We start from the raw sequence: 24,596 nt of genomic DNA on the forward strand, positions 1-24,596 counted from the left end.
CGGCTATCTATCTGAACTGATAATGGGACTATTAATCCATTTTGTTGACAGGGCTCCCAGACCTCCAGCGAGGCGGGAGCGGAGCAGGGGTGGGGCTGGAATCGATCCTTGCTTTACTCCTCCGGGAGCCAGGCACCGCCGCTGGCAAACTAAATACTGAGCATTCGCCGAGGGCGAAAGTATGAAGCATTAGCCAAGGTTACCGGTGCTGTGCAGCTGGCCAGATGTTGCATTGCATTCCTTTGCTCACGCTGGCGCTGAGGTGTCTGGGACAAATTCGCTGGGGCAGGAACTGCTCTGCAGAACCAAAAGCTGGAAGCGACCCTGGTCCAGGGCATGTCGCACGGGGCAGGGACATGCCAAACACCAGTGGGCTCTGCTTGGTAACCTTGGGCCAGTCACTTAACCCACCTCCGTAACTATATTGAGGTCGTTTCTCTGATTTCAGGGGCTCCTCCCTGAACGCCTGGAAGGTGCCAGTGCTCCTCATGTGTTCATGTGGCTCGGTGTTCGTCATGTCAGTTGTCTCCTTTATTACAATCATAGGAATATGTATATGCAATAAATAAAATTGCAGTCCTTTAATATGTGATTTCGTCAGGAAATCTTTCAGTAGAAAAAGAGCTGGCAAATCAGGTGTGTCCCTGCCTGCTTTTGCTCCTGCGCACTTCCCCTGTCAGTGACGGATCCCGAGTGCCTTTATATTCAGACTGATCCTGTCTGGTTTTAAATATCTCCAGCCACAGAACTTTTTCCCTCCAGGGAACCACACCGCAGCCTCATAATTTTCACTGTCAGCAGAGGGTTTTTTTCCCCTGCGACATTCAACCTAAATGTTCCATTTCTTCATTTCCTGTCATCCCTTCTGGTGATGCCCCTTGTACTGTGTTAAATAATTCTTTCCCTCCTTCTCTATTTACACCAACCAGATCTGTAAGGCTCTTATTTTCTCTCCCCATGGACAGCTCTTAGCCAAGCAATATATGTATTTAAGCCTTTTAATCTTCCTTCAGAAATCAGTCTCTCCAAGTCTTTGATCACTTGTGTTGCTTCCCCCTGAACTGCCGGCAATTTGCAAAGCAAAGGGAGACCCGCTCTCGGGCCCGGCCACACGTGAGCCTCCCCGCGCCACCTCGCTGCCTCCTGCCGCTCCAAGCACCAGCGGCTCTTCCCTCTCCTCTTCCTGGGCCCGAGGCACCGCACCCCAGACTCTTCCTCTTTCCCTTCAGGGTCCCTTCGGCTTTGCAGGAGCAGTAGAGGTGCTGCCTGCGTGGCTCAGCCCTCTTGCTTTCCAGGGCTCCCCTTTCGGCTGTCGACTGGCCCTTGCATTCGCTTCCCAGATGTTCTCCCTTGCATTTGTCCAAGGCACACTGCATTTTGCTGTTTCTTGCCCATGTTTCTAATCTCGCTAGGCCCCTTTGTGTTAATTTTCTATGCTTGCTGGAGCTCACAGCACCTCCCAATATAGCATCATCTGCCAAATTCATTAATGTGCAGTTTACTCCCTCTTTCCAGGTCATTAATGAGGGTATTAAATGAGAGCAGACCTAACCTAGATCCCTGCAGTACCCCATAAACACCTCCCCCTGTTTCTAATTACCCTTTGTTTATGATCCTTCAGCCAGTTTTTCAATCCACATGGCACAGTTCAAGTCATCAGAATTAATTTTTCCGAGGAAGACTCGGTGAGTGCAGTCACTGAGGTTTTACCCACTCACGCTGTCCCCACCTGCTGCTTCCCCACGTCCTCGTCTCCCGCTGTCTGGTCACAGCGACTCGCCGCACTGCCTCCCAGGGAAGGAAAGGAGCATGTAACACAGATGCTTCCTCCTCTCGCTTGTGCTCTCCAGCCCCCCAAATACTGCTCGGGGCCTGGGGAGATGTTCAGCCCCGGCTCCGTAGGCCTGGAAGGGGACAGCGGGATGGTGGGGAGGCAGGAGGGGAGACCAGGGCCAACCTGCCCAAAGGGTTTGGGGCTGCACAGCGCTGGGGGCCATAGGGAAGCAAAGAGGGTGCGGCAAACGGCAGGGACCACGCGGAGGTGGTGGGATGGTGACCAGGCCCTCCTTCAGTGGCGTGGGCCTGGGGGTCTCTGAGCACTCTGGGGATGCTGGAGCGGGCACCAGCTGGTGTCTCCATGTCCTCGGGAACGTGGTGTCCCAGGACGAGGTGGTGTCCTGGGATGGGCATGTGTCTGGGGATGGAGTTGTGTCCTAGGATGGGGGGGTGTGCTGGGATGATGTGGTGTCCTGGGATGGTGTGGTTTCGCAGCATGCAGCGATATCCTGGAATGGTGTGGTGTCCAGGCCTGGGGGGGGCATCCCGGGACGGAGTGGTGTCCAGGGATGGAGTGGCATCCAGGCCAAGGGTGGTGTCCTGGGACAGGGTGGTGTCCGGGGATGGAGTGGTGACTGGGCCCAGGGTGGCGTCCCAGGACAGGGCAGTGTCCAGGCCCGGGGTGGTGTCCCGGGAGGGGCAGCCCCGCTCGGGGCCTGACCCCTGCAGGGCCCCGCCGGGCTGTGAGGCGGCACCAGACCGCGCCGCGCCGTCCGGGGCCGCCTCGGCGGTGATCGCGGCGGGGCTGGGCCCGTCCAGGGCCCGTCTGGGCCTCGGCGGGGGGAACCGGGCCGAGCCGGGCCGCGCCTCCTGCCCCGCGCCGCCCGCGGCGGCCGCTAGATGGCGCCGTTGTGCCTGGGAAGGGGCGGCGGGGCCCGACGGCGCGGCCGGGGCGGGCGCGGGGGACCGGGGCGGGCTGGGGGGGCCGGGGAGCGACCCGCCGCCGCCGCCGCCGCCGCCGCCGCCGCCGCCGCCGCCTTGGCCCCGGGGCGCGCTGCCCCCGCGGGGCCCCGGCGGGGCGCGGCGGTGGCCCCCGCCGTGCAGCCGCCCCCACGGGGCTGCGGCCCCGGCCGTGCCTGCCGCGCGGCCGCCGCGGTGCCTCACGCCGCGGCTCCCGGTCGGGCCGCCTTCCCCGGCGCGGTGCCCTGGCCGAGGCGCCGGCTCGCCGCTATCGATCCGCGGGTGCCCGGCGAGGCTTGCCGCAAGGGCGCAGCGGCGCGGCCCCGCTCCTTAAACTCGGAGGGGGGCGGCTTGCCTGAGAGTTTGCAGCTAAAAGCCTCTGAGCGCAGCGCTGCGAGCCTCTGAGTGCCCCGCTAATTGCGCTGCCGAACTAGTCGGGGCAGCATTTCAGAGAGCTGCCAAATGCACAAATAGCATCCTGTGTTCAAGGCATAACATCTTCCTGGTGCCCTTTTTAGGCCTTTTTAATTATACCTAAATGCACTTGCGTGCCACACACGGAGATCCAAGGTAAGTAACCGGGAGAAGTAAAATGGAAGTTTTATTTTTAAGAGAGAAGACGGTACCATGTTGCCTTTCCCAGCTGCAGAACTCTGCATTTCTGAGCGAATTAAAGGATAATTAACGGTGAGCACAAAACGCTGCCAATTTTACAGTTGCCAGGAGGATGTTTGTATTTTTCGGTTCCTACGCGGCAGCCCCCCGGTGCTCGCCCGGCTCGGGCGATGGCAGGCCCCGGGGGCCGCGCTGCCCGCGGCTCCTCCGAGGGACGAGCGGCCCCGCGGCGCTGCCCCGCGCAGGTAGCCCAGCCCGCGGGGCCGGCGCGGCGCCGCCGGCAGTGCCGCTCCGCCCGCTCCCCGCAGCAAGCGGGAGATGCGCCGCTCCGGACACGGGGGACGGCGGGGCCCGGGGTGCCTCCCTCGGCGGCGGCGGCGTGGCCGCGGGCACGGTGCCGAGTGCCGATGCCTACGGGCGGCCCCGCGGGAGCTCTGGCAGCGGCGGGCTCCGCCGACCGCCCCGAGGGCGCTCAGTGCGGTGAGGGCTCAACCCCCGGTGAGCGGCGGCCAGGCGAGCGGCCCCCCGGAGCGGCGCCCCAGAAGCGCCCGGTGCGCCCGGGCTCCCTGCCGCCGCTCCGGGCACCGGGGCGGGCCGAGCGCCGCGCGAAGACACGCGGAGACCCGCTCCCGGCGCGGCGGGGCCGCCCGGACCGTACCGCCTCGCCCCGAGCCGCCGCCGCCGCAGCCCCGCTGCCGCCGCCGCCGCCGCCGCCGGCCCCGCGCCCGTTCCCGGGGCCGCTCCGCGGGGCCCGCCCCGGCCCCACCCCCCGCCCGGCAGCGCCGCCCATTGGCGGTGGCGCGGCGCGCCGGCCCCGCCCCCTCTCTCCCATTGGCCGCGGCGCGCCACCGCCCGCCCCCGCACCGCCCGCCGGCGCTCCGGACTGCGGGCAGTGGCGTGTGGCCGCCGCAGCGAGCGCCGGCGGCAGCGCGGCTCGGCAGCGCGGCGCGGCGCGGCGCGGCTCGGCGGTGCGGCTCGGCTCGGCTCGGCGCGGCGCGGCTCGGCTCGGCTCGGCTCGGCTCGGCTCGGCTCGGCTCGGCGCGGCTCGGCTCGGCGCGGCGCGGCTCGGCTCGGTGCGGCTCGGCTCGGTGCGGCTCGGCGCGGCGCGGCGCGGCTCGGCTCGGCGCGGCGGCCCGCTCCCGCACACCATGCCCGGCACATCCGCGGCGCCGCCGGCTCGCAGCGCCTGAGCGGGCGGCGGCGGCGGCGAGGGGGAAGAGCCGCCGCGGGGCCGCACATGCCCGCCGCCCCCGGGAAGTTCGGCGGGCGCTGCCCGGCATGAGGGCGGCGGGGCCCTGAGCCGGCGGCGGCCGCCCCCTTGGCGGAGGCGGCGGCGGCGCGGCCGTCGGGGCGCGGCGCGGCGGTTGGAGGGGGCGGGCGCGGCGATGGGGGCTCTCCCGGCGCTGCTGGGGGCCGCCTTGCTGTGGGCCGGCGCCGGGGCCCTCATCAACCTCAAGTACTCGGTGGAGGAGGAGCAGCGGGCCGGCACCGTGATCGCCAACGTCGCCAAGGACGCCCGGGACGCCGGCTTCGTGCTGGACTCTCGGCAGCCCACCGCCTTCCGGGTGGTCTCCAACTCGGCCCCCCACCTGGTGGACATCAGCCCCGGCTCGGGGCTGCTGGTGACCAAGCAGAAGATCGACCGGGACCTGCTGTGCCGGCAGAGCCCCAAGTGCGTCATCTCGCTGGAGGTGATGTCCAGCTCCATGGAGATCTGCGTGATCAAGCTGGAGATCAAGGACCTCAATGACAATGCGCCCAGCTTCCCCACTGATCAGATCGAGCTGGAGATCTCGGAGACGGCCAGCCCCGGCACACGGGTGCCCCTGGAGAGCGCCTATGACCCAGACTCGGGCAGCTTTGGCGTGCAGAGCTATGAGATCACGCCCAATGACCTCTTTGGACTGGAGACCAAAACACGGGGTGATGGGTCCCGCTTTGCCGAGCTGGTGGTGGAGAAGAGCCTGGACCGTGAGACTCAGTCCCACTACAGCTACGTGATCACAGCGCTGGATGGTGGTGACCCGCCCAACTTCGGTACGGTGGAGCTCAGCATCCGTGTCATTGACTCCAATGACAACAACCCGCTCTTCGAGGAGCCGGCCTACACCGTCAGTGTGCCTGAAAATTCTCCGCCGGGCACACCGGTTATCCGCCTCAATGCCTCCGACCCGGATGAGGGCACCAATGGCCAGGTGCTCTACTCCTTCCATAGCTACGTCTCTGAGAGGGCCCGGGAGCTTTTCCAGATTGACCCCCAGAGCGGCCTCATCACAGTCAGTGGTGCCATCGACTATGAGGAAGGTCATGTCTATGAGCTGGATGTGCAGGCCAAGGACTTGGGGCCTAACTCCATCCCTGCCCATTGCAAAGTAACCATCAGTGTCCAGGATGCCAACGACAACCCTCCCCTCATTAACCTGCTCTCCGTCAACAGTGAGCTGGTGGAGGTGAGCGAGAACGCCCCACCAGGGTACGTCATTGCCCTGGTGCGTGTCTCAGACCGCGACTCCGGGGCCAACGGCCGGGTGCAGTGCAAGCTCCTGGGCAACGTGCCTTTCCGGCTCCAGGAGTACGAGAGCTTCTCGACCATCCTGGTGGATGGGCGTCTGGACCGGGAGCAGAGGGACCAGTACAACCTCACCATCCAGGCCAGGGACAATGGCGTTCCCTCCCTGCAGGCCACCAAGTCCTTCACTGTCAAGATCACTGATGAGAATGACAACCATCCCCACTTCTCCAAGCCCTATTACCAGGTCATCGTGCAGGAGAACAACACCCCGGGGGCCTACCTCCTCTCCGTCTCAGCGAGGGACCCTGACCTGGGCCTCAACGGCAGTGTCTCCTATCAGATCGTGCCCTCCCAAGTCAGGGACATGCCTGTCTTCACCTATGTCTCCATCAACCCCAATTCTGGGGATATCTATGCTCTGAGGTCCTTCAATCATGAACAGACGAAGGCCTTTGAGTTTAAGGTCTTGGCAAAGGATGGGGGTAACCCCTCACTGCAGAGCAATGCCACTGTCAGGGTGATCGTCCTGGATGTCAATGACAACACCCCCGTGATCACAGCCCCTCCACTGGTCAATGGGACCGCCGAAGTGTACATCCCCAGGAACGCAGGGGTTGGCTACTTAGTGACAGTGGTCAAGGCAGATGACTACGACGAGGGTGAAAATGGCAGACTTTCCTATGAAATGGTCGAAGGAGACAGAGGATTTTTTGAGATAGACCAGGTCAATGGAGAGATAAGGACCACCAGAGCCTTTGGGGAGAATGCAAAGACAGCGTATGAGCTGATTGTGGTGGCTCATGACCATGGAAAAACATCTCTCTCGGCTTCTGCCTTGATTTTGATATACCTCTCTCCAGCCCTGGATGCCCAGGAGTCCATAGGATCTGTTAACTTGTCCCTGATTTTCATTATCGCCCTGGGGTCTATTGCGGCCATTCTTTTTGTCACCATGATCTTCGTGGCAGTAAAGTGCAAAAGGGATAACAAGGAAATCAGGACCTATAACTGCAGGTAAAGACATCCTTATTTCTATGTACCCGGCAGCGTGTGCTTTGATTTTTGCAATCCCCGTTACTTTTCCATTTGCCGTCATACACATGGAGGTGGGGGGTAGGAGAGCGGTTAAATTTGCTTTAGGAACAAAAGTGAGGGTCCCAGCGTATTTCCTTGGAAGCTTTAAAAAATTGTTTATCTAGGAGAAGAAGAAGGAAAAAAAAATCCATCTTGAATAATAAATAGGCTTCCTTCTGGGGTTCGGCAATCTGTTGCAGCATACGTTATTTTTATATGCTCGGCAGCGGGAGCAGTGCGAACAGTTTTTTATGCCGGCATGGCTGTTTCCTTTTCCTCTTACTTGGGAAAGTATTCACAGAAATGATTCCGCCGCTTGCCCAGCGCGGATCCTCGCCGCGGCTGAGGGGGGGGCAGCCGCGCTGCTGCCGGCCCGCAGGTGAGAGCCGGCGGCCGCGGCGCGGGCGAGCCCGGGCGGGCGCCGAGCGCAGCGCAGCGGAGCGCAGCGGGCGCTGCCTGCGCGCGGGACCCGCTCGCGCGTGGGTCCGCCCCGGCGGCCGCGGGAGGACGCGCCGCGCAAGCGGCCGCGGCTCGGCGAGGAGTCGCCAAGCGCCGCCGGGTCCCGCAGCCCTTTTCTCTCCTCTCAAAAGACCTATTGTGCCCCGGCGGCGCGGATGCGGCCCCTGGTGACAAATGACGAGGGGCCCCAAATAAAGGGCGACGGCAAATCGCTTTCCCCCAGTGCGTCCAACGCGCCTGCAAATGCAACGGCCGCGCTGGCTCGTAGCGGGGGTTTTGGCGATTATTTTTACAGCGCGGCGTTTTTTTGCCCTAGATGAATGTGCGATGCCGGGTCCGAAATGCAGGAGGGTCGGTCACTGCTGCGTCTGAGGCCGGAGCTGCTGTGAAAGGCTAATATGTGAAATTGAGTCCCCTGAATATGTAACAGCCCTGCGATTATTGTCTCTCTTTTACTATTCTCTGTGTTACACAAGTTAGTAGACAAATGCTAACCACACATGAATATCAATCAGATGCCATAAAAGAGCAGCTGCAATGCCTCATAAATGGTTTAATCCTGTTACTAGTGAAATAGCCATGACTTCTCCATTCCTTCAGCACTGAGTCATTTCAGATGGGAGGAATGGAAATTAATTTTGCTCTACCTTTGAAACGTATGATCGCCTGTGGCAAATCTGTAGTGCGGGAGGATGTGCAGTCTTTAAAGTTTTATTTACACAGAAATAATGACGGAGAGTTCAGTTTTTACACCCCATTTTTACAACATAAAGTGCGTTTATAAGCCTTTTTGCTTGATGGGGAAAAATCATCTGCAAATAAAGCCTGCGATGTGCTGTATTATGGGATGTCTAGCTTTAAGCGAAACCTAATACACTGGATTTCTTGCCAGCTTGGCCCATTAAACAAGAATAGGATCTGAATGTATAAAAATCAAATCGTGGTGATGCCCCTAACAGCTTCACGCATACGTATAAGCACTAGGTTTAGTGCGATGGCTTAGGGATTAATGAAGTGCAGTTTAATTAAATAATTGGTCAATAGAGAAAGGACAGCAAAATGAATGCCTGCAGGAAATAATTGGGATCTCGCATTGCCAAACTTAAACATTTAGGTAAACAAAACAATTAAAGCTTCATCAAGCATTGTTAGACCAGTCAGCAGCATAAAGATTGTTGGCACAACAGAAATCCCTGCGTTCCTCTGATTTATTTACACACTCAGGGGAATGCATGGTCCCTTATCAGTGTGAATCTGATCAGCAGAAGTCAGCTGCAGAGGTAAAGAAGTAATAGATAGGCTTAGCGCTGTTTGTGATCATCGGGCACCCCCTCCCTGCGTTGTGTGTGTGCATTTAGACTTGCCGTTTCCTTATTTTAAGGGTTCTTAACAACATCTGCTGGAGAGTCTTCATAAAATGTGTTAATTTATGAGGCACATAAGGTTATATGAGAGAGCTGTTCGACTGGGTGGCATTTTCATGCTCAGGCAATTAGCTTTTTGGAACAAGAGTATTTGTCCAATATTTGCTTTTCTAGATAAACTGTATTATTTATTCATCCTATTATTTCTGTTGCAGTTATTGGATTTTTCCCTTTTTTAAATGCTGCTATCATAATAAGAAGAGGAACAGACTCAGGACTTTCAAATGTATATTTCTGACTGTGGTACAATTCAGTGTGTTTCCCTGGGAAATACTGAGATGCCTAGCACTGTGTATGCACGTATTCCTCTGTGGGGCATTCGTTATGGTTGTGTTGGCCCCTATGGAAAAATGAGCCGCAGTCACTTCGAGCAGAGCATACAGAGTTAATGCAAGGTGCAGTCATATTTTTTATTATTTTCTGGGGTAGTGTTTTATGGTAACTTTCTTCCTCCAGTGTTTTGTAGAAGGCAAACAAGGCACTTAATCAGTTGATTCTTTTGGCAGGTGGGAAGCAAAGAGGGAAAGAAAGGCAGAGAAAAATAAGCTTGCAGTAAAAAAAAGGTCAAAAAGGATCATTTCTCTTTGCAAAACACAGTGGTTCTCTAGAAGGCGAAAGCATTTCCCAGCAGAAGGGGGGGGGTGTAGTGGGGGAGTGAGGAATAGGAGACAGTTGGAGAAAAGATTTCAGGTTATCAGGTATTATCAGGAGATAGTCAAAATACCAGCAATTTGGATAAAACATTAATAAACAAGCAGCCTTTGGAGTGTGATAGAATAGAGCTTGCCAGCTAGGACTGCTTCTGGGTTTGCTTTATTTACTGCTATGGAAAATGAACTGGGGAAAAATCCACTATTCATTTTGAGTTTTCATTACAGGGAGCAAATTAAATCACTTTTAAAATCCTTATTACATATGGAAATGAATTCAGGTACCCTTTTCAGTTCATGGATTTTAACACCTCCATCTTTCTCTTCTGCAGGCTGGACTTTATTCCTAGTAACTAAATATCAGCAATTAAAAACACTAGCAAAACACAGAGGCATTTTCCCTTCCCTTTATTTTACATGTCTGACCTGAAAACATTATACATATGAAAATAAGCTGAAGATCATACAGTGCCACAAGACCCAATACATGACGTAATGTGCATGACTAAGAAGCCTACGTGGAGATGGGGCCAAGCCCTCTGGGTCTCTTAATGTTTACGCAGCAAGGCAGAGTTTGGGATGCTTTTAGCTATTCATTTTGCTTCTGTCCCCCAGAATTGCAGAGTACTCCTATGGGCATCAAAAGAAATCGAGCAAGAAGAAGAAAATCAGCAAGAACGATATCCGTCTGGTACCACGGGATGTGGAAGAGACGGATAAAATGAACGTTGTGAGCTGCTCCTCGCTCACGTCATCCCTCAACTACTTTGACTATCATCAGCAGACCCTGCCGCTGGGCTGCCGTCGGTCGGAGAGCACCTTCCTCAACGTGGAGAACCAGAACAGCAGGAACGCTGGCTCCAACCACATCTACCACCACACCTTCACGGGGCAGACCCCCCAGCAGCCCGACCTCATCATCAACGGGATGCCGCTGCCGGAGGTGAGTGCGGACGGACGCAGCCCTGGGGCACGCCAGGCCCTCCTCGCTCGCGCGTGGCAGTCGTGTGCAACCGCGCGCGGGAGGGCGGCCGGGCCGGGGCCGGGGCCGAGGCGGTGGCCTCCAGGCTTTGTGGCATCTGCTTACATGGGGCATCAATAATAAATGCACGCGCCGTGCAGCTTCGTGTTTGCACTGTAGTGTAGCGTACGTGTTTGGTGGTGTCGTTGCTTCATCCAGGCTTCAAGCATTGCAGAAGCAACTTGTTGAACGTGCAAGCGGGGTGTTTTCAGTGCGTCGCCTGTACAGGGCTCGGACGCCCCGTGCTGAGGGCGTGGTGGATTATGTGCAGCGAAGATGGGCTGCAAAGCCAGGGGTGCAGGTGTGCATACGTCCACATCCAGCTTTCTGGTGGAAGAAACGGGCACAGTAATTAATCACTTCTTTCAGATTCTGGGGCAGTCCTGACGCTTGCTTGTGGGCGGCAGTTTTACCCACCAGACACTGCAGAAATCATCAGAAGTGCCCAGGCGAGCGATGCCAGGCCAGGCTGTGTCTCTGCTCCTAGGAGACTGGACTCGTTTGCTTTATAAGTGGATTTTGAGTGTGGTGACTCTCAAGGGAAGAGCAGCCTGGACAACCATTAAATTCACAGAAATATTTAAAAAATGTTTTTAACTTTGGTGGCCATCGCTCTGGGGGCAGCAGGTCACATTGGGAATATAGAGAATATAAGATGCCCTAGCGCCACTGACCCCGTACCCAGGCTGGCCAGTGCTGCTCCTTGCCTTGCAGCGCGATGAGTGCTGCTGAGCAGCGCGGAGGGGATGTGCGGTGGCTGCAGGCCGGAGGGGAAGGCGCAGCTCTGATCCATGCCGTTCTCATCAGGTTCTTTTCATTCATCAGCTTTTCCTGTATATCACAGGCATCATTTAATGTTGCTTGTTTGTCTCTCTTTGAATTATTGCTTGGTATTAAGCAAAACAATCAAAGGTTTGTCATGTTTCCTGCTTTGAACAGAATAACAAAGCTGAAAAAGCAGCTAAAATATTTATGGCGTGCTCTGTTTTGTGTTCAGTGTGCTGGTGTAAATGCAAAACGATGCCATTGAAGGCAGTGGAGCTGCTTCAGATTTATACTTATGCTGTGGAGAGCAGAGCCCGGCCCTCTGTGAATGTCTGCAGGGCTGTTGGAAACAGCTGATGCTGTTGGGCCTGATCCTGCAGTATTTGTACAGGCAAAATGCTCACTGGACTTTGCTATTTTAGGCTGCGCTGAGACTAGAGAGTTAGCTCCTGAGAGGTCACTTAATGGTGTCTGCATAGGGCGGGGAGCCTTCAGTTTTGAAGGGCTCCCAGGTAGAAAGTGCTGGTAGTTTAGAGAAGAGGTGCAGCTTTTAAATACCAGACGATCAGGAGGTGGTTGTCTGGATCTTCGTGACAGATCGTGGGCACTTTTCCTTCTTCTGCACAGGCTGCGTCTCCAGTCTCTCCTGCCCTGGCATTTCCAGACTTGTCGTCTTACGGCTTTGCATTTTCAAGGTTACCCACTTAGATGCTGCACGGAGGCAACTTCTGCATCAGTGCACAAGCACAGAGCCAACACCAAACGTAGCCGCCTGTAGCTGTGGGGGGTGAGAGCCTACTTGCATTTAGGAGGGTACACCACAAGTAATAGAGCACTGGTCCAGAGAATTAAAGCTCAATTTAACTTCTGGTGTTGGTAGAAAAGCTGCAATAGAGTTTCTTAGCAATAACTGAATGGAATTGACCTGGATATAAGAACCTGTATATTCTACTGGAATGGATCCAGCCATAGACCTGAGTAGGATCTCCTCATTCCAAGAGCCATTAAGACGGGAGGAGGCAGGGACTCTGCATTGGAATCTGGATCTGAACAGGTTGGGTCAAGGCTGTCTCTCGTCAGCCATGGCAGAAGAACGGTGAACGAAGGCATTTGTTCCTTGCACTGCCGCCCCAGGCAGGCTGGAGGTGGAAACACCATCCATCATTCATTTATTGGGGGATTCCCACCGATGCTCAGAGTTGCCAGCGCACTTTGCCGAGTGACCTTTGGGGTTCAGGGTGTCCTACTGCTCAGATCACACATCTCAAGGTTGTGTGTGAGTGAAAGCTTTTAGCGTGCTGGGGGCAGTGGTCCGTGACTAATTCCTGCCTTTATGGCCTGGAGAACTGTGCTGTTTGGAGAGGGCTCTCAGGAGTGGTGTTGGCTGGTGCCTTTTTAAGGGCACCACCGTGCCGTGGCGGGCTCCATTGCCATCTCCATGCACCGCACCGTGGAGCACCACTGTCAGCCTGTGATTCAGTGCTACAGACAAAATTCAGTCGTAAAATCCATCACGCGCTGGCGTTAACTAGAAGCGTGCGCAGGCAGCTGGAGGTCTGCGGTTCTGGGGAAGAAGGAAAGATCATCGGAAACATCATAGCTCATCTGATAAAGTTAATAGACAGTTGCAGGCAGAATGCATCTCGGCGCGCGTTTCTCCCTGGTGCAGCGGTTAAGCCTGGGGGTGCGGCTGGATGCCATTCTCCGAATAAAACCCCAGGGCCTGGTGCATCTTTCTTTGCCGGGGGCCAGGACATGCGCGGAGGAGAACGGCTTTGCCTTTCCCTGCACCTCCGACTTGCCCTTTCCCCCACCGCTTCTTGCAGGTAGGATGTGGTACACGGCACTGAGCCAGGGCCTGGTGGAGGAAACTTGCCCGTTGCAGCAAGTGCCATGTTTTGCCTCCTGGAGCGCCAGCTTCAAATCCGCTCTCTCAGCAGCGCAGCGAGCACGCGGGAGGGGCAGCTAAAAGCTTTCCAGTTCCGCTGAGAGGACCAGCAGTGGGTGGTCTCGGAGGGCCCCATCCAAAGCCCATTAGATAACTGGGAGGTTTTCCACTGACATCACGGGGTTTTGGAGCCGTTCCCGCGTGCGCGGCAGGCCTCCAGCCCCGCGGATACCTCTCTGCCAGGGCCGTCTCTTTTGTTTGTTTGCTAATTTGTCCCCTCCAAGGAGATGCTTGCAGCTGCAGTGCTGGCAGCGCCGCCGGCTCTGCACATTTAGGGACGAAGTTTGGAGCGAGGTGCGCTCAGCCAGCGAGCAGTCAGCGCCCGGTGCCCGTGGGGGTGCAAAACCCTCCCCGCCGCCCCCGCGGCAGCCAAGTCCCCTCTGTCCCGCTGCCAGGGGGGACCGGAGCGAAGCCCGTGGCAGGGCGAGGACGGAGCCGCGCGGCCGGAGCACCCCGGCCTGCGGACGTGGCCCCTCCGATCGCCGCGCTCCTTGCTGCGCCGGGGTCTCTGCGTGTGGTGCAGCCGGGCCGGTCTGCTTAGTCCCTAGAGACCTTTTTGTACCAAAGGGCAGCGTCAGGGCAAGGACAGGAGACATCCCAACTGGAAGCGGCTTGGAAGTTTGTTTTAGGGAAGGGTTTTTTTGTTGCTTTGTTTTTTTGTGTTCCAAGTGTTAAAAGGGAAGTTTTCAGGCCGCTGTTTGGATTCAGCTGGTTTCAGGAAAAGCTTAAAAATCCAGGCGGCCCCCACGGATCAGGCAGGCGACCTGGTGCCCCAGTCGGAGTAACACCCCGTCCTGCAACTGGTGGCACGAGGACTATCCACGAGAGAAATGGATGAGGCTTGCTGCTGCGGAGCCACCATCTCCGATCCCAGCTTTCCGGCTCGGAGTCACCAGCTGCTCTGGGCAGGCACCTGCTTGGGAGAGCGCGTGTCCTTCTGCCCACGCTCCCGAGATTGGCCTGGGTCTCCCAGGAGCTTCCCGCAAATCCGGTTGCCAAAATCTTCGTGCTTCCGCTGGGGGACATCGTTGCTGTGTATCCATGGCAGTGTGGTGTTTTATTAGTAGTTGCTGTTCACTGCAATTATCTGTTTGTCAGGTAGGTTATTGATACACCTCCAGGCGAAGATGATTTAATAAAAATACTTCCTACCCAACCACAGGGCTTTCAGAGCCTGCAGGAAGGGGGAATGCGATTACCTTCCCCGCTCAGCGCAGAACTGTTCCCCGCAGTGCCTTCGCTGGGACTTCGCCTGGGCTGGTTTGATGTATCTCAAGTGATGAGGGCTCCACCATTTCCCGTAGGAGACCTAAAGCTAATAGATATCAGTGTCAAGGAGATATTGCTAATGCTCCTCCTCAAAGTGACTTCTCCTTATTGCGCTGATGGGAAGGCGAGGCGTCGGTGGATAAAGGATAAAATAAGGAGGTAAACATGCAGCTTTCGGTGTCAGTTAGCATATGAGGTTTGTGCCTGCAAGTAAGTGATTGCCTCTGAAAACGAGCGCCGTCCTCGCAGACGGGGGCTCCGCATTGGCTTGATGTGTAGCTGGTCTTTAACGTGAGGCTCATTTACTTTAACAGTCAGGAACCTTGAAATAAAAGTCCCCGAGGAGGAGTTGTTTGCGGAGAGAGCGGCTCTTCAGGAGACGTCTCTGCGTGCGCCGCCGCGGCGTCACGAGCGGTGGCAGGTCTCTGCACCGGCTGGGTGTGATTGCATTCGCGCCTGCTGCCCACCTTGCTCCGCCGATCCAGGCGGGATTAAGCAGCAGCACCTGCAGGGATTTCGGTTTGATCCGGAAGGTTGTTGGAGAGACGATCCTGGGGCAGCTTCTCCTCCCGCGCGGGCCGGCTCTCGCTGCCGGCAGCGCTCCTGCCGGGGCGCGGGGCCAGGAGGAGAGCGTTGGGGAGGTGGGGGGGGGCGGATTTTTCCGGTGTGATTCCTGACCCTGCTTCGTTTTGGCCAGTTCCCTGCCATCCCCGGGACCTCCCCGCTTTGGCGGCGGGGCCTCCGGACCCGGCGTTTCGGCGTGATTTTGGCTGCGGGCGGCGATGGCACGGAGCGTTTGCGAGTGCCTCTCCTGAGCGCGGCTGACAGCGCGGGTCTGGCCCCGTTTAGTATTTTCGCCTTGTTTTGCAGGAGGGAGAGTGGGACATGTTAGAGCCGAAAGGGCATCGCCGGTCAGACTTTTTTGCTGCTGCTGCTGAGTGCTTTTCTTTCCTCCTGCTGAGCCGGAGCAGAAGTCAGCTTTGAAACCAAAAGGGCTCCCTGTCAGGTTTTGCATGTAGATTACTGGAAGTTGTACCGGGAGATTAAAAATCAAAATTAAGAGGAGCCGTTAAGCAGCTTCCTTGCTAAAAATGCCTGTTGCGTTGGGGCGGCGTGGAAACCAGTCTGCGCGGGGAAGGTTTTAGGATCCGGGGCACGCCGCCTGCACGCAGAGTCGCTGCCTGCGGGTAGCCGCTGCATGCCTAGGTGTTGACTTCGTGCTTTTAAAAGGCAGCGGTGGGCGCGCCGTGGCTGCCCCCGCGCGTCGGAGGGCAGTTTTAGCTCGGGTTTCTGCCCTGGCGTGCACTGCTGCGGGAAGCGGTGCTGACGCCTGGTGCACCCTGCCGCGAGGGTCAGAGCGGGCAAGGGGTGTTTGAGACGTCGCGTGTTCAGTCGTGGAAGGAAGACTGAGGTTCGGGGCTGGCTTGCTTTGGTCTTGCTCCAGGTGGTGCGTCATGGCAGAAGAAGGTAAGAGACACGGCAGCGTTGCTATAATTGCTGGCAAATTGGGTGTTTTAGAGCTGCAAACGAGTTACAGCCTTGCTTTGATGCTGGTTTAAAATCTCGAGGGAGAAGGTTGGACGTGGAGGACTTCAGGGCCACTGGGCAGCGTTTGGGACCGGGCTGCCAGGTGGGAGCAGGGCACCAGCGCGGCCTCCCGCGGGGCCGGGCGCAGGTCGGGGTGCCCCGACATCCCCCGGTTTCGGTGGTGCCGCCCGGGGTCTCGCCCCGTGCCGGGAGCTGCATCGTGCCGCGATTGCGGCCACTGGCAATGGGATTAGGAATTACGGGGTTTAGTGATAATCCGGGTCTAATCCTCCGGCCGCGATGCACTCACGAATAATCCTTGCTCACACTGATTTCGTTGGGGCTTCTCATAGCAGCGGGGATCGCTGGAGTGAGCAACAGCGGCAGGATAAGGCCCCGGTGGCTGTCGATACGCTTTTCGCTACCTGGAAAGTGTTCTCCTCGCCCTGGGAAATGGGTTTCCAAGCACAATAGAGCAATCTTCCTTGCCGGCGGCTTTGGCGCGGGCTATCTTGCGGTGTTAACTAAAGCACATTGCCGCAACACGCCAAGATTTTTGTTTTGTAAGGAATGAAATCAGCATGGCTGTTCCCCTTCCTCTGTCATCTCTCTGCTTGTCAGTTCTTCCTTTCCCTTCAGCTTATCCTCCTCTCCTCGGCTAGCCTTAAAAAGCCCCAAAGTGTCTGTTATAATCCCATTTCGTGTGTTACAACCGGAATGAATGTACTTGCTTTAATATGCTCGGTTTGAGGAAATCAGTTTCTGTCTGGTATAACAGACAATTTGTTATAAACCCTGCCATTTATAAGTGAAGGGCCTCGCTTCAGTGTAGCGCTAGGGAGGCGTCATGATTGGAGAGGACTTGGCTTGCTCGTGAGTAATACTGGGTGGAGAACTAAAAAAAAATAGATAATTTCCAACACGGAGAAAGTTTTGTGGTGCTGAGATGTGCCAGACTGTTGAAGTAAGGCGTATTTTAAGTGGAGATAATAATTAAAGCATTATCAGCAATGATGTGCAACTAGTCGGAAGATTGACTTCACAGAAAATGTTGCCAGTCTTGTTTTCTCCTTGGGAGGTCACTGTAACTCAGCACTTTTTTGGTCTCGGATTTGCACGGCGATGTGTAAGCACAGGTCACGTCTCTAATTAGTGCGTCTTCGTTTCTGCGAGGGCGCATCTCTGTTTTGCAGCTAATGGCAGTCTTTCTTCTCCGGGAGCCCGGCAAAGACAAGTGATGTTTTCAGGACTGGATAATGACGCTTCCCCCCCCCCCCCCCCCCCCGTGGTTTTAAAAGTAACGAAGGGATAACTGGGTTTAACTGCGAAACAAGGGAAAAGCTCTGCCCTTTCCAAAATCCTCGCAGCCGGCTGCCGGTGCGGAGAGAAGGCCTGCGTGAATTTTGGGAGGGTGCCAGCCCGCTGCCCGCTCCCCCTCGCTCGCCGGTGCCGGGAGGCTCCGGCGGCGTGGAGAACCCAAAACCTCTCAAGAACTCTTCATCCTCCCTCAAAATATCTGCATATGCAAATGGCTGTGTAATTGCAAGTCACGGAGTCTCCCTGAGCTTAACCGTTCCCGAGCTGTTTTGTGTATCGCCGTTCGTTCGGCGACCTTTGCGAACGGTGGAGGCCAGCATTATGGAAATAAGCAGCTTTTTATTCCGTTCCGAGGTCAGTCCAGCCAAATTATACATCTTCTAATGCAGTCGCTTCGAGCTCTCTGTTTTGAAAAATTCATCTGAATACCTTGCAACAGAGATAAACACCCCGGCTCCCGCTCGTGTTTGACAGTGTCTCGCCCCGACGGCCGCGCTCGCCGCGCCGTGTCGTAGGCGCGCGTTCGCTTCGGCGCTGCCCGGCTTCGGCACTGACGGTGCAGGGCCGCGATCCCCTCGCCGGGGCCGCTGCTCTCCCTCGTGTCCCGCGCCGACGCGGGGCAGGCCGGGCACCTTTCCCTTTTCCCTGATGTCGAGACCTAGGGTGCTCGAGACAGAGATGATTATATCACGATGTATTATGCGTTACGTTATTTACTTATATAATAAGTGTTTATATAACATAGCATATATCATATGTATATATAATTATATAAATATATAATTCCTGTATCACATATAACTATATATTACTATATCGCTTCTCACTTGCTCTTACACTATTTGTTTATGTTTTATGGTTTGGTTTTACTGAAAGTACACAGGCTTGTTTAGTTTTGCTTTCGGTAAATTTGAATTTCTGGTGCGTATGTCCCGACTCTTGCTCACTGAGTCTATGAAGTTCGCTAGTGTAAGTGACTATTTAAAGGGCAGATAAGAAGTTTCACTTAAATTAGGAAAGGTTTTAGGTATTTTTTTTAAATATCATCCAAAGGATGGGCTTAACACCCAATATGCAGCCCTTTGTATAGTAATTTCTGAACTAGCTCCTGTAGCAAGCAGTATGAGCTCTGTGGTTTGTTTATGTGATTTCTTTTGCATGAAGCACAGACTGCGTGCACAGGAATGTCTAAGGCCAAGCGCACATCTCCTTTGAATAACCTTATGCACATCTGCTCGGGTTCTTGGAAGAGCAATATTTTCTTGCTGCCCTCTCCTGCAGCCCTTCCTGAGGGCTTGAGTTGGAGGAAATCCTCAGCCAGGTGCCCTTGCAGGCTCCTCTCTCCTGACTTTGGCCCCGGCTTTGATGGGCTGAAAACCTAACACAAAGTGAGTCTCTTCTCCAAAGAGTTGCCCTGCAGGGCTTTTATTTCCCTTTCTCTCCGCTGCTGAGTCTGCTGGAGGCCGTGATTTGCAAGGTTCGCGGAAAGGGGACTTTGCAATCAAACGTGCATTTTTGGGGCACGTCGGAGCAGGGCTCCCGGCAGCTGAGAAGGGGCAGGTGGGCTGGGGGCGCCCCGCGGCCGCTGGTACCCGAAACCCCTCCAGGCGGCAGCTTCGGGGCTGGGACCTGTCCAAGGATGCTCCTCCTTCCCGGCCCCTTTTCGGGACGCCGGTGCTCTGCTCCCTGCCGCAGCCGGACCCTCAGAGCCTGCAACGCCGACAGCTCTCCTGCACTTAACGGGCTCCTGCCGTTAGCGAGGCAACGCTGTGCCTTGCCTGAATTCCCACCCGCTGGAAACAGCAGAGACTTTGTAGGACCGTTCCTCCTCCCACCCACCTTCCTGCCTCTGCAGCGCTTTTTTTTCCTCCAGACTCAGCCTTCAGGAGTTTTCTGGAAGACAATTTTAAATCTCTCCAGCGATGAGGCCTCCACCTCTTCTCGGAAATTATTTCACAATTGCACAGGCGATGGTTTGCAGTGATTTTCGTCCCTCTGATATTTCTTGACGTTCAGCCTACATTTTTCTGTCTGCGAATTCACTGCACCGCTCCTCAGTCTGCCCTTTCGGGCTAACCTAGCTGAAACCTCGCCGACTTCACTGGGAGGCAAATGATAAAGCCCAATTATTTTTAATGTTTGGTGATTCACTTTGCCCCTTAGTCCGGAATAGAAGGTTGCAGCCCAGCTCCTCCCTGGGCCCAAAGAGCTCCAGCTTGTCGGGGTCGTTTTGGGGCTGAGGTGCCTTGAATAAAGTGGGGCGTCTCGGCTGCAGAAGTGCTTTTCCCTTCCTCTCTTTCTTCTTCCTTCCCGCCTTCCCTGAGACGCTTCTCGTCCCGGCTGCCCCGCGCGTGCCCGTCTCGCTGGCTGCCTGCGCGCGGCCGCGCTCTCCTGGCGCGGGAACGTGCGTCGGGGGCAAACCCGGAGCTGCGCGCGCGTCTGCTTCCCAGCCAGGTTGCGTGGGGGGCTGTGCGTGGCCTCTGCTTAAATAAATGATTAGATATTGTTCCCAGTAGAGGCTATAGTTGAGTTCCAATCATTTTTTGTTAATTAAAATACAGGATGGTCTTATTTGTAGCATAAATAGTTGTAATCTGTGTACTTATAAGTGTAATTATAATTTAAATTAGAGTGTGCTCTGAATTTGCGATGAATGGGGTGCTGTGCGAAAAGCGCTACCTCTGTAGACCTGGCAGCGGTAGCAGCTGGTGAACACGGCTTTCGCCTGGGGTCCCTCCTAGCCCAAACGCCCGTTGCCCTCAGGAGCGACTTTCCGGGTTCAGCAGGAGAGACGGAGGCCTCTGATGGCTCCAGGGGCGTCGGGGGCCTAATTTCACTGTTCCTGTTTGGGTAAAGCTTGCCAGTGTCACTGGTTGGAAGATTTGCCAGAGGAAAGACTGCAGTATCATTACTTCAGTACCTCAGTCTAGTTTCTAGCCTAAATTTGGAACAAAGTAATGGCTTATGTCAGCCGGACAAGTGATTATTACTTAGCCTTGAAGTGACTCCCTGTTTAACACAGAATTACAGTTAGTTCTTGTCTCCTCGTTAGGTTAGCGAAGGCTGCTAGTGCAGCGAGTGCTAATGCTGCAGTGGGAAAACGTGCGTTACATTTATTATGCTTCATATCCTTGATGGCTTATCATATATCCTCTGATGGAAATGCTCAGTACGCTGCAAGCAAAACCCCCCCAACAACTCTTCCTCATTAAATCCAATAAATACTGTATGGAAATGGTGGCTGGCTTCTGCATGCCGGAGCTGCACAGACGAGGTCTTTGTCTCAACGTCCTGATGGCCACAAGAGATCTGGACATGAATCCTTCATCATTCTCACGGGGATCTTGAGCTTGTCGGATTATACCATCTTTTGTAATGGCAGGTGTATGCCACAGGGCAGGTTTTAAAATTCCTGTGTTGGTGGATTGCATTAACCCATACTAAGTCAGGTATGTAAAATTCCATTAAGCTAAAACCCTCTGGCATTTTCTCACCAGTGCTAGAGATCTGCAGGCTATGCTAATGCAGTGCGTTTGCTCATCTATTAGTAGGATGATGGTTTTAAAATAATAACATTTATCTTTGGCAGTGGATCTACAATAGTGCATGCTGAGTACAATTTTGTGAAAGGCTCTACAGATGTTGCCTCATTCAATCTGGGTCAAAAAGATTGCTTAGAATCATAAAGGTTAGAAAGAGATCAAATATTTCTGCTTTTTTATTGCTGAATAATGTACTCGGGAAAATATCATTCACCATTATTAGACTAAATGAGTACAGAAAACACAGGACTCGATAGTCATTTCTCAATATTGGCTGATTTTACTGTTTTTATAATGTAGCTGAATTCCTTGTTATTGATTCTGGCATTGATTATTGATCTGGAAATCTAAATGTATGTGCTGGTGTGAGCATACAGGAACTTAACAATTACCGGATGAGACTTTTGCATCTCACTGCAGTGCTTGGCGGTGGGCAGCACACCAGGGGAGTGGGTTAGTGCTACCTTTGGGGAGCCGGCTCTGTTTTGCACTGAGATGTATAAGGCGATGGGATGTACAGGCGATGTGTGTACATCCTGGTACGCTGGATAGTCTGGTGGAAAATAACCAGGCTGATGTTTCGGTGTTGCTGAGTGCTATTTTCAACACCTATGAATACAAATGAAAATTGCGCTTCTGCCTATCTTTTGACACAGACCAAGAGCAAACCCCGCGCCCAGATGCGCTGGGATGCTCTAATCCTCATCCTGGTTTGGTGCCCATCCTCTGTAGCTCCAGTCACCTGCTCAGTCCTGAACTTTTCATATTCAGATTCACATCTGGATGTTTTGGCATGGACCCAGCTTCAGTGACATTTAGTAATCAAGTTTGCATGGCTGTTGATTTAAAAATAAAATCTAAACCTGCCTGCCCAGGAAAATACCTTTCGAAAAATTTGCAAACAGGTCCTGGCCTTTCCTGTTTCTTCCTTACCCCCCAACACTGTGGCTGTGTCCCATTCTTGGGAGGAACACTGTATTTTGGTGAAGATCCTTCCCTATGTATGGGCTTATAGCAGGAGTGAGGTTAATGAGAGAGATGAAGGCGCAGGTACCTCTCCTGCAGCCCGTCTGCCAGGCTTTGTGGCTGAGGTCCTCGGGGTTAGGGGCTGCTCCAGGCCCCACCGAGGCAGCCAGAGGCACCAAGCCTTGCAGCGTCGCTCCCTGGAAGTGGGAGCTACAGGCTCCTGCTCGTCTGGTGCTTGCTTAGCTGGAAGATGAATTCCTTTGTTAAAAAATAGATGAATTTTGGAGTATGTTCATCTCTTGTTCTCCACACTTAGTTGTTGTCAGCATTAATATGCCATTAACACTTCCTCATTAGGAGGAGAATGATTATACCCTGTAGAGTATATGGGGGAAACCTTCATTAGGCACTAACATATTGAACCAAGCTGCAAACTTCACATGGGAAAACTCTGGAAAGGTTCTGCTCGGCATTAGATTTCTGTAATTTCTCCTTGTTGGTCTGGGGAAAGCATCGTGTTTTCTAGCCTGTGTTCTTGGCCAGCGCTGTGACTGAAGAGCACCACGAGCCTGCGGCACTCCTGGGGATGGCCACTTCCAACTCGCTCCGGGAGGAGAGTTTCTCCGACTTCACGCTGAAATCCTTCCCGGGAACTAAAATTAAGTTGTGCTGTTTGTCGTCCCCCAGAACAAGGATGGTCTGATCAGAGCTGCAGTTTGGCATGCGGAGAAGACTTGAGCCCCTTCTCCCCTGGCTGTACTGGCTCGCCAGGGTTAATACGGTGCAACCTGCATTTGTCCGTAGAGTTGGGAGGTGCTCCAGGAGCGGATCTGTTGAGAAAGGAGGTGTCATTTCTACATATTTGCTTTTCACACCATAACGACGTTTTAAGCGTTCATCTGGCCTCGCTGCCTCCGGTCGGAAGTCGTAACCTGCCATGTGTGACACGGCAGTTGCTCGCCGCGGCGGTGATTATAGCGGAGCGGGCGCTGCTGCCCGGTTTGCTCTCTTGCGCGGCAGCTTGAGGCGGGTGCGTGGCGCTCCCTTGAAGTCGATCAAAAAGAGTAACTACGAGTACGGGCGGGGGTGAGGGAGCAGAGTGCTGGAGCAGACAAATATTTAAAGATTAAAGCCCTGTTTACGTGCAGATGTCTCTCATGATAGGTAACAAGGGATGGACAATAAAGACCGTAGGTGGTATTTAACCAGAAGTTATTCTAAATGTGGCGGTTTCCTGGATTTCCATGGAGTTGACAGCTGTCCTCAGTTATTTTGCAGGTTGGCTGAATGGCGGCGGGGGCATTGCAAGCCGATTTCCTCCCCTCGGCCTCTGGGGAGGGAAAGCGTCCTGGTGCAACCGGAGGGAATTGCATGTATCAGTGTTCACCTTCAAATCTCAGCAAAGCAAAAAATGGTATTTGACAGGCCCGGATTTAATGTTGTGAAGGTGAATGAAAGCAGAACCGCATAAAAAGTTCAGGAAGGCACGAAGGGAGGTAGCCCTTTCTTCTGGTGCCGATAATAGCCTCGGAAGCACGAGTGCCGGGGCGCATGAAACGTTTTCCACCCAGCACGTCCCTGTGAAGTGGCCGGCCGTGCAAGCAGTGGCACGCTCACGCCGCTGAAAGCCTCACTTATCCCCCTCTCCTCTGTGCATCTTTGTGGTTCCTTTCAGAGCCCTTTTTCGCTTTTGTGTGTGGATGTTGCAAATTAATGAGGCTTTGAAGTCTGTGTTCAGTCGGCGTCGGTTCTGAACTTTCCCCTTGGTAATTCGGCTCTTTGTTGGTCTCCGTGGGCCAGATCCAGCCTCCCTTAATCTTCTGAGGCAGCCCGGCACAATAGCGATCAGCCCGATGTGGAAGCCACTTGCCGAAGAGGCAGTTGCAGCTCGGGCGACTTTCTCCCGGCATGCTACAAAGGCGCCTCCAGCTCCTCCTCTGGCGTCGAAGTGACTCCCGGCGCCCGCTCCGCTTATCCAGGCGGATGCGCGCTCCCGGGACCCCGTGTGCCCCGCCGCGGAGGGTGCCCGGCACTGCATGCCGTTTAAGAGCTGGAAGCGAAAGGCAGAGCCCCGCGTGCTCGCGCGGCTTCCCCGGCTGCCAGGAGCCCGCCGGGCTGGGGCGGTCGGCTCGGACCCGTCTGCAGGGCAAGGCGCCGAGCTTGCAGCCCCTTCCCAGCAGCGGTGTGTAGTCCCGCCGTGCCGCAAAGCAAAGGGAGGACACGCGGGCACGTTTGCCGTGCACCTGCTGGGATTTGTGTGCCTTCTCAGGGGGAATATCCTCGCGCTCCCGGGGAGGGGTAGGAGCAGGCTGAGCGCGTGCAGCTCCCGTTGCTTAAAACCGTGTGCCACGAGGAACATCTCATTTCACGCTAATTTGGGCTCTGTGCGGCAGCGTAATGGCAGTTAGCATGTCCAGGACCTACCTGTGGTAGCAGCATTGCGGGGAGGCTGCCGCGGTGTCTGTGGGCATATCCAGGATCTAAGTGACGTGGTGCGGCTGCGTCTAGCTGTGGGGGAGTTGGACCTGAAGGAAGCTGTTGTAGGATTTTCTTCCTGGGGAGATGGAGATGGAGAGGGCTGGCACTGCCCACCTGTGGCTCTCGTTGGCTTTGGTAAGTGGTCAGCACGGGCTGACGGCTTTGGGAGAGGTTAGACCTGGCCCCCCCTTCGACGTTAATCCTGAAGCCTAATAATGGGGTAGTCTCCAAAAACAGAGAGATGAACCGTTGTTATGTCTGTCATTGACAGTGAGTGAAATGAAGCAGAGTGG

The 24,596-nt window shown here is 55.1% G+C and overlaps 1 protein-coding gene across 1 annotated transcript in view; it reads left to right on the top strand.

Annotated features, from left to right (window-relative positions):
- The first annotated feature begins 4,736 nt into the window (after positions 1–4,736).
- The window catches only part of PCDH19 (protocadherin 19), a 70,041-nt gene continuing 50,181 nt past the window's right edge, over positions 4,737–24,596 (top strand). The window contains exons 1-2 of the mRNA XM_067304142.1: positions 4,737–6,877; positions 10,086–10,413. Of these exons, the coding sequence (XP_067160243.1) occupies positions 4,737–6,877; positions 10,086–10,413 (2,469 nt within the window). The remainder of the gene's footprint in view (positions 6,878–10,085; positions 10,414–24,596) is intronic.

Source organism: Apteryx mantelli, chromosome 13, assembly GCF_036417845.1.
Source record: "Apteryx mantelli isolate bAptMan1 chromosome 13, bAptMan1.hap1, whole genome shotgun sequence".
In the NCBI taxonomy this organism is placed as follows: Eukaryota; Metazoa; Chordata; class Aves; order Apterygiformes; family Apterygidae; genus Apteryx; species Apteryx mantelli.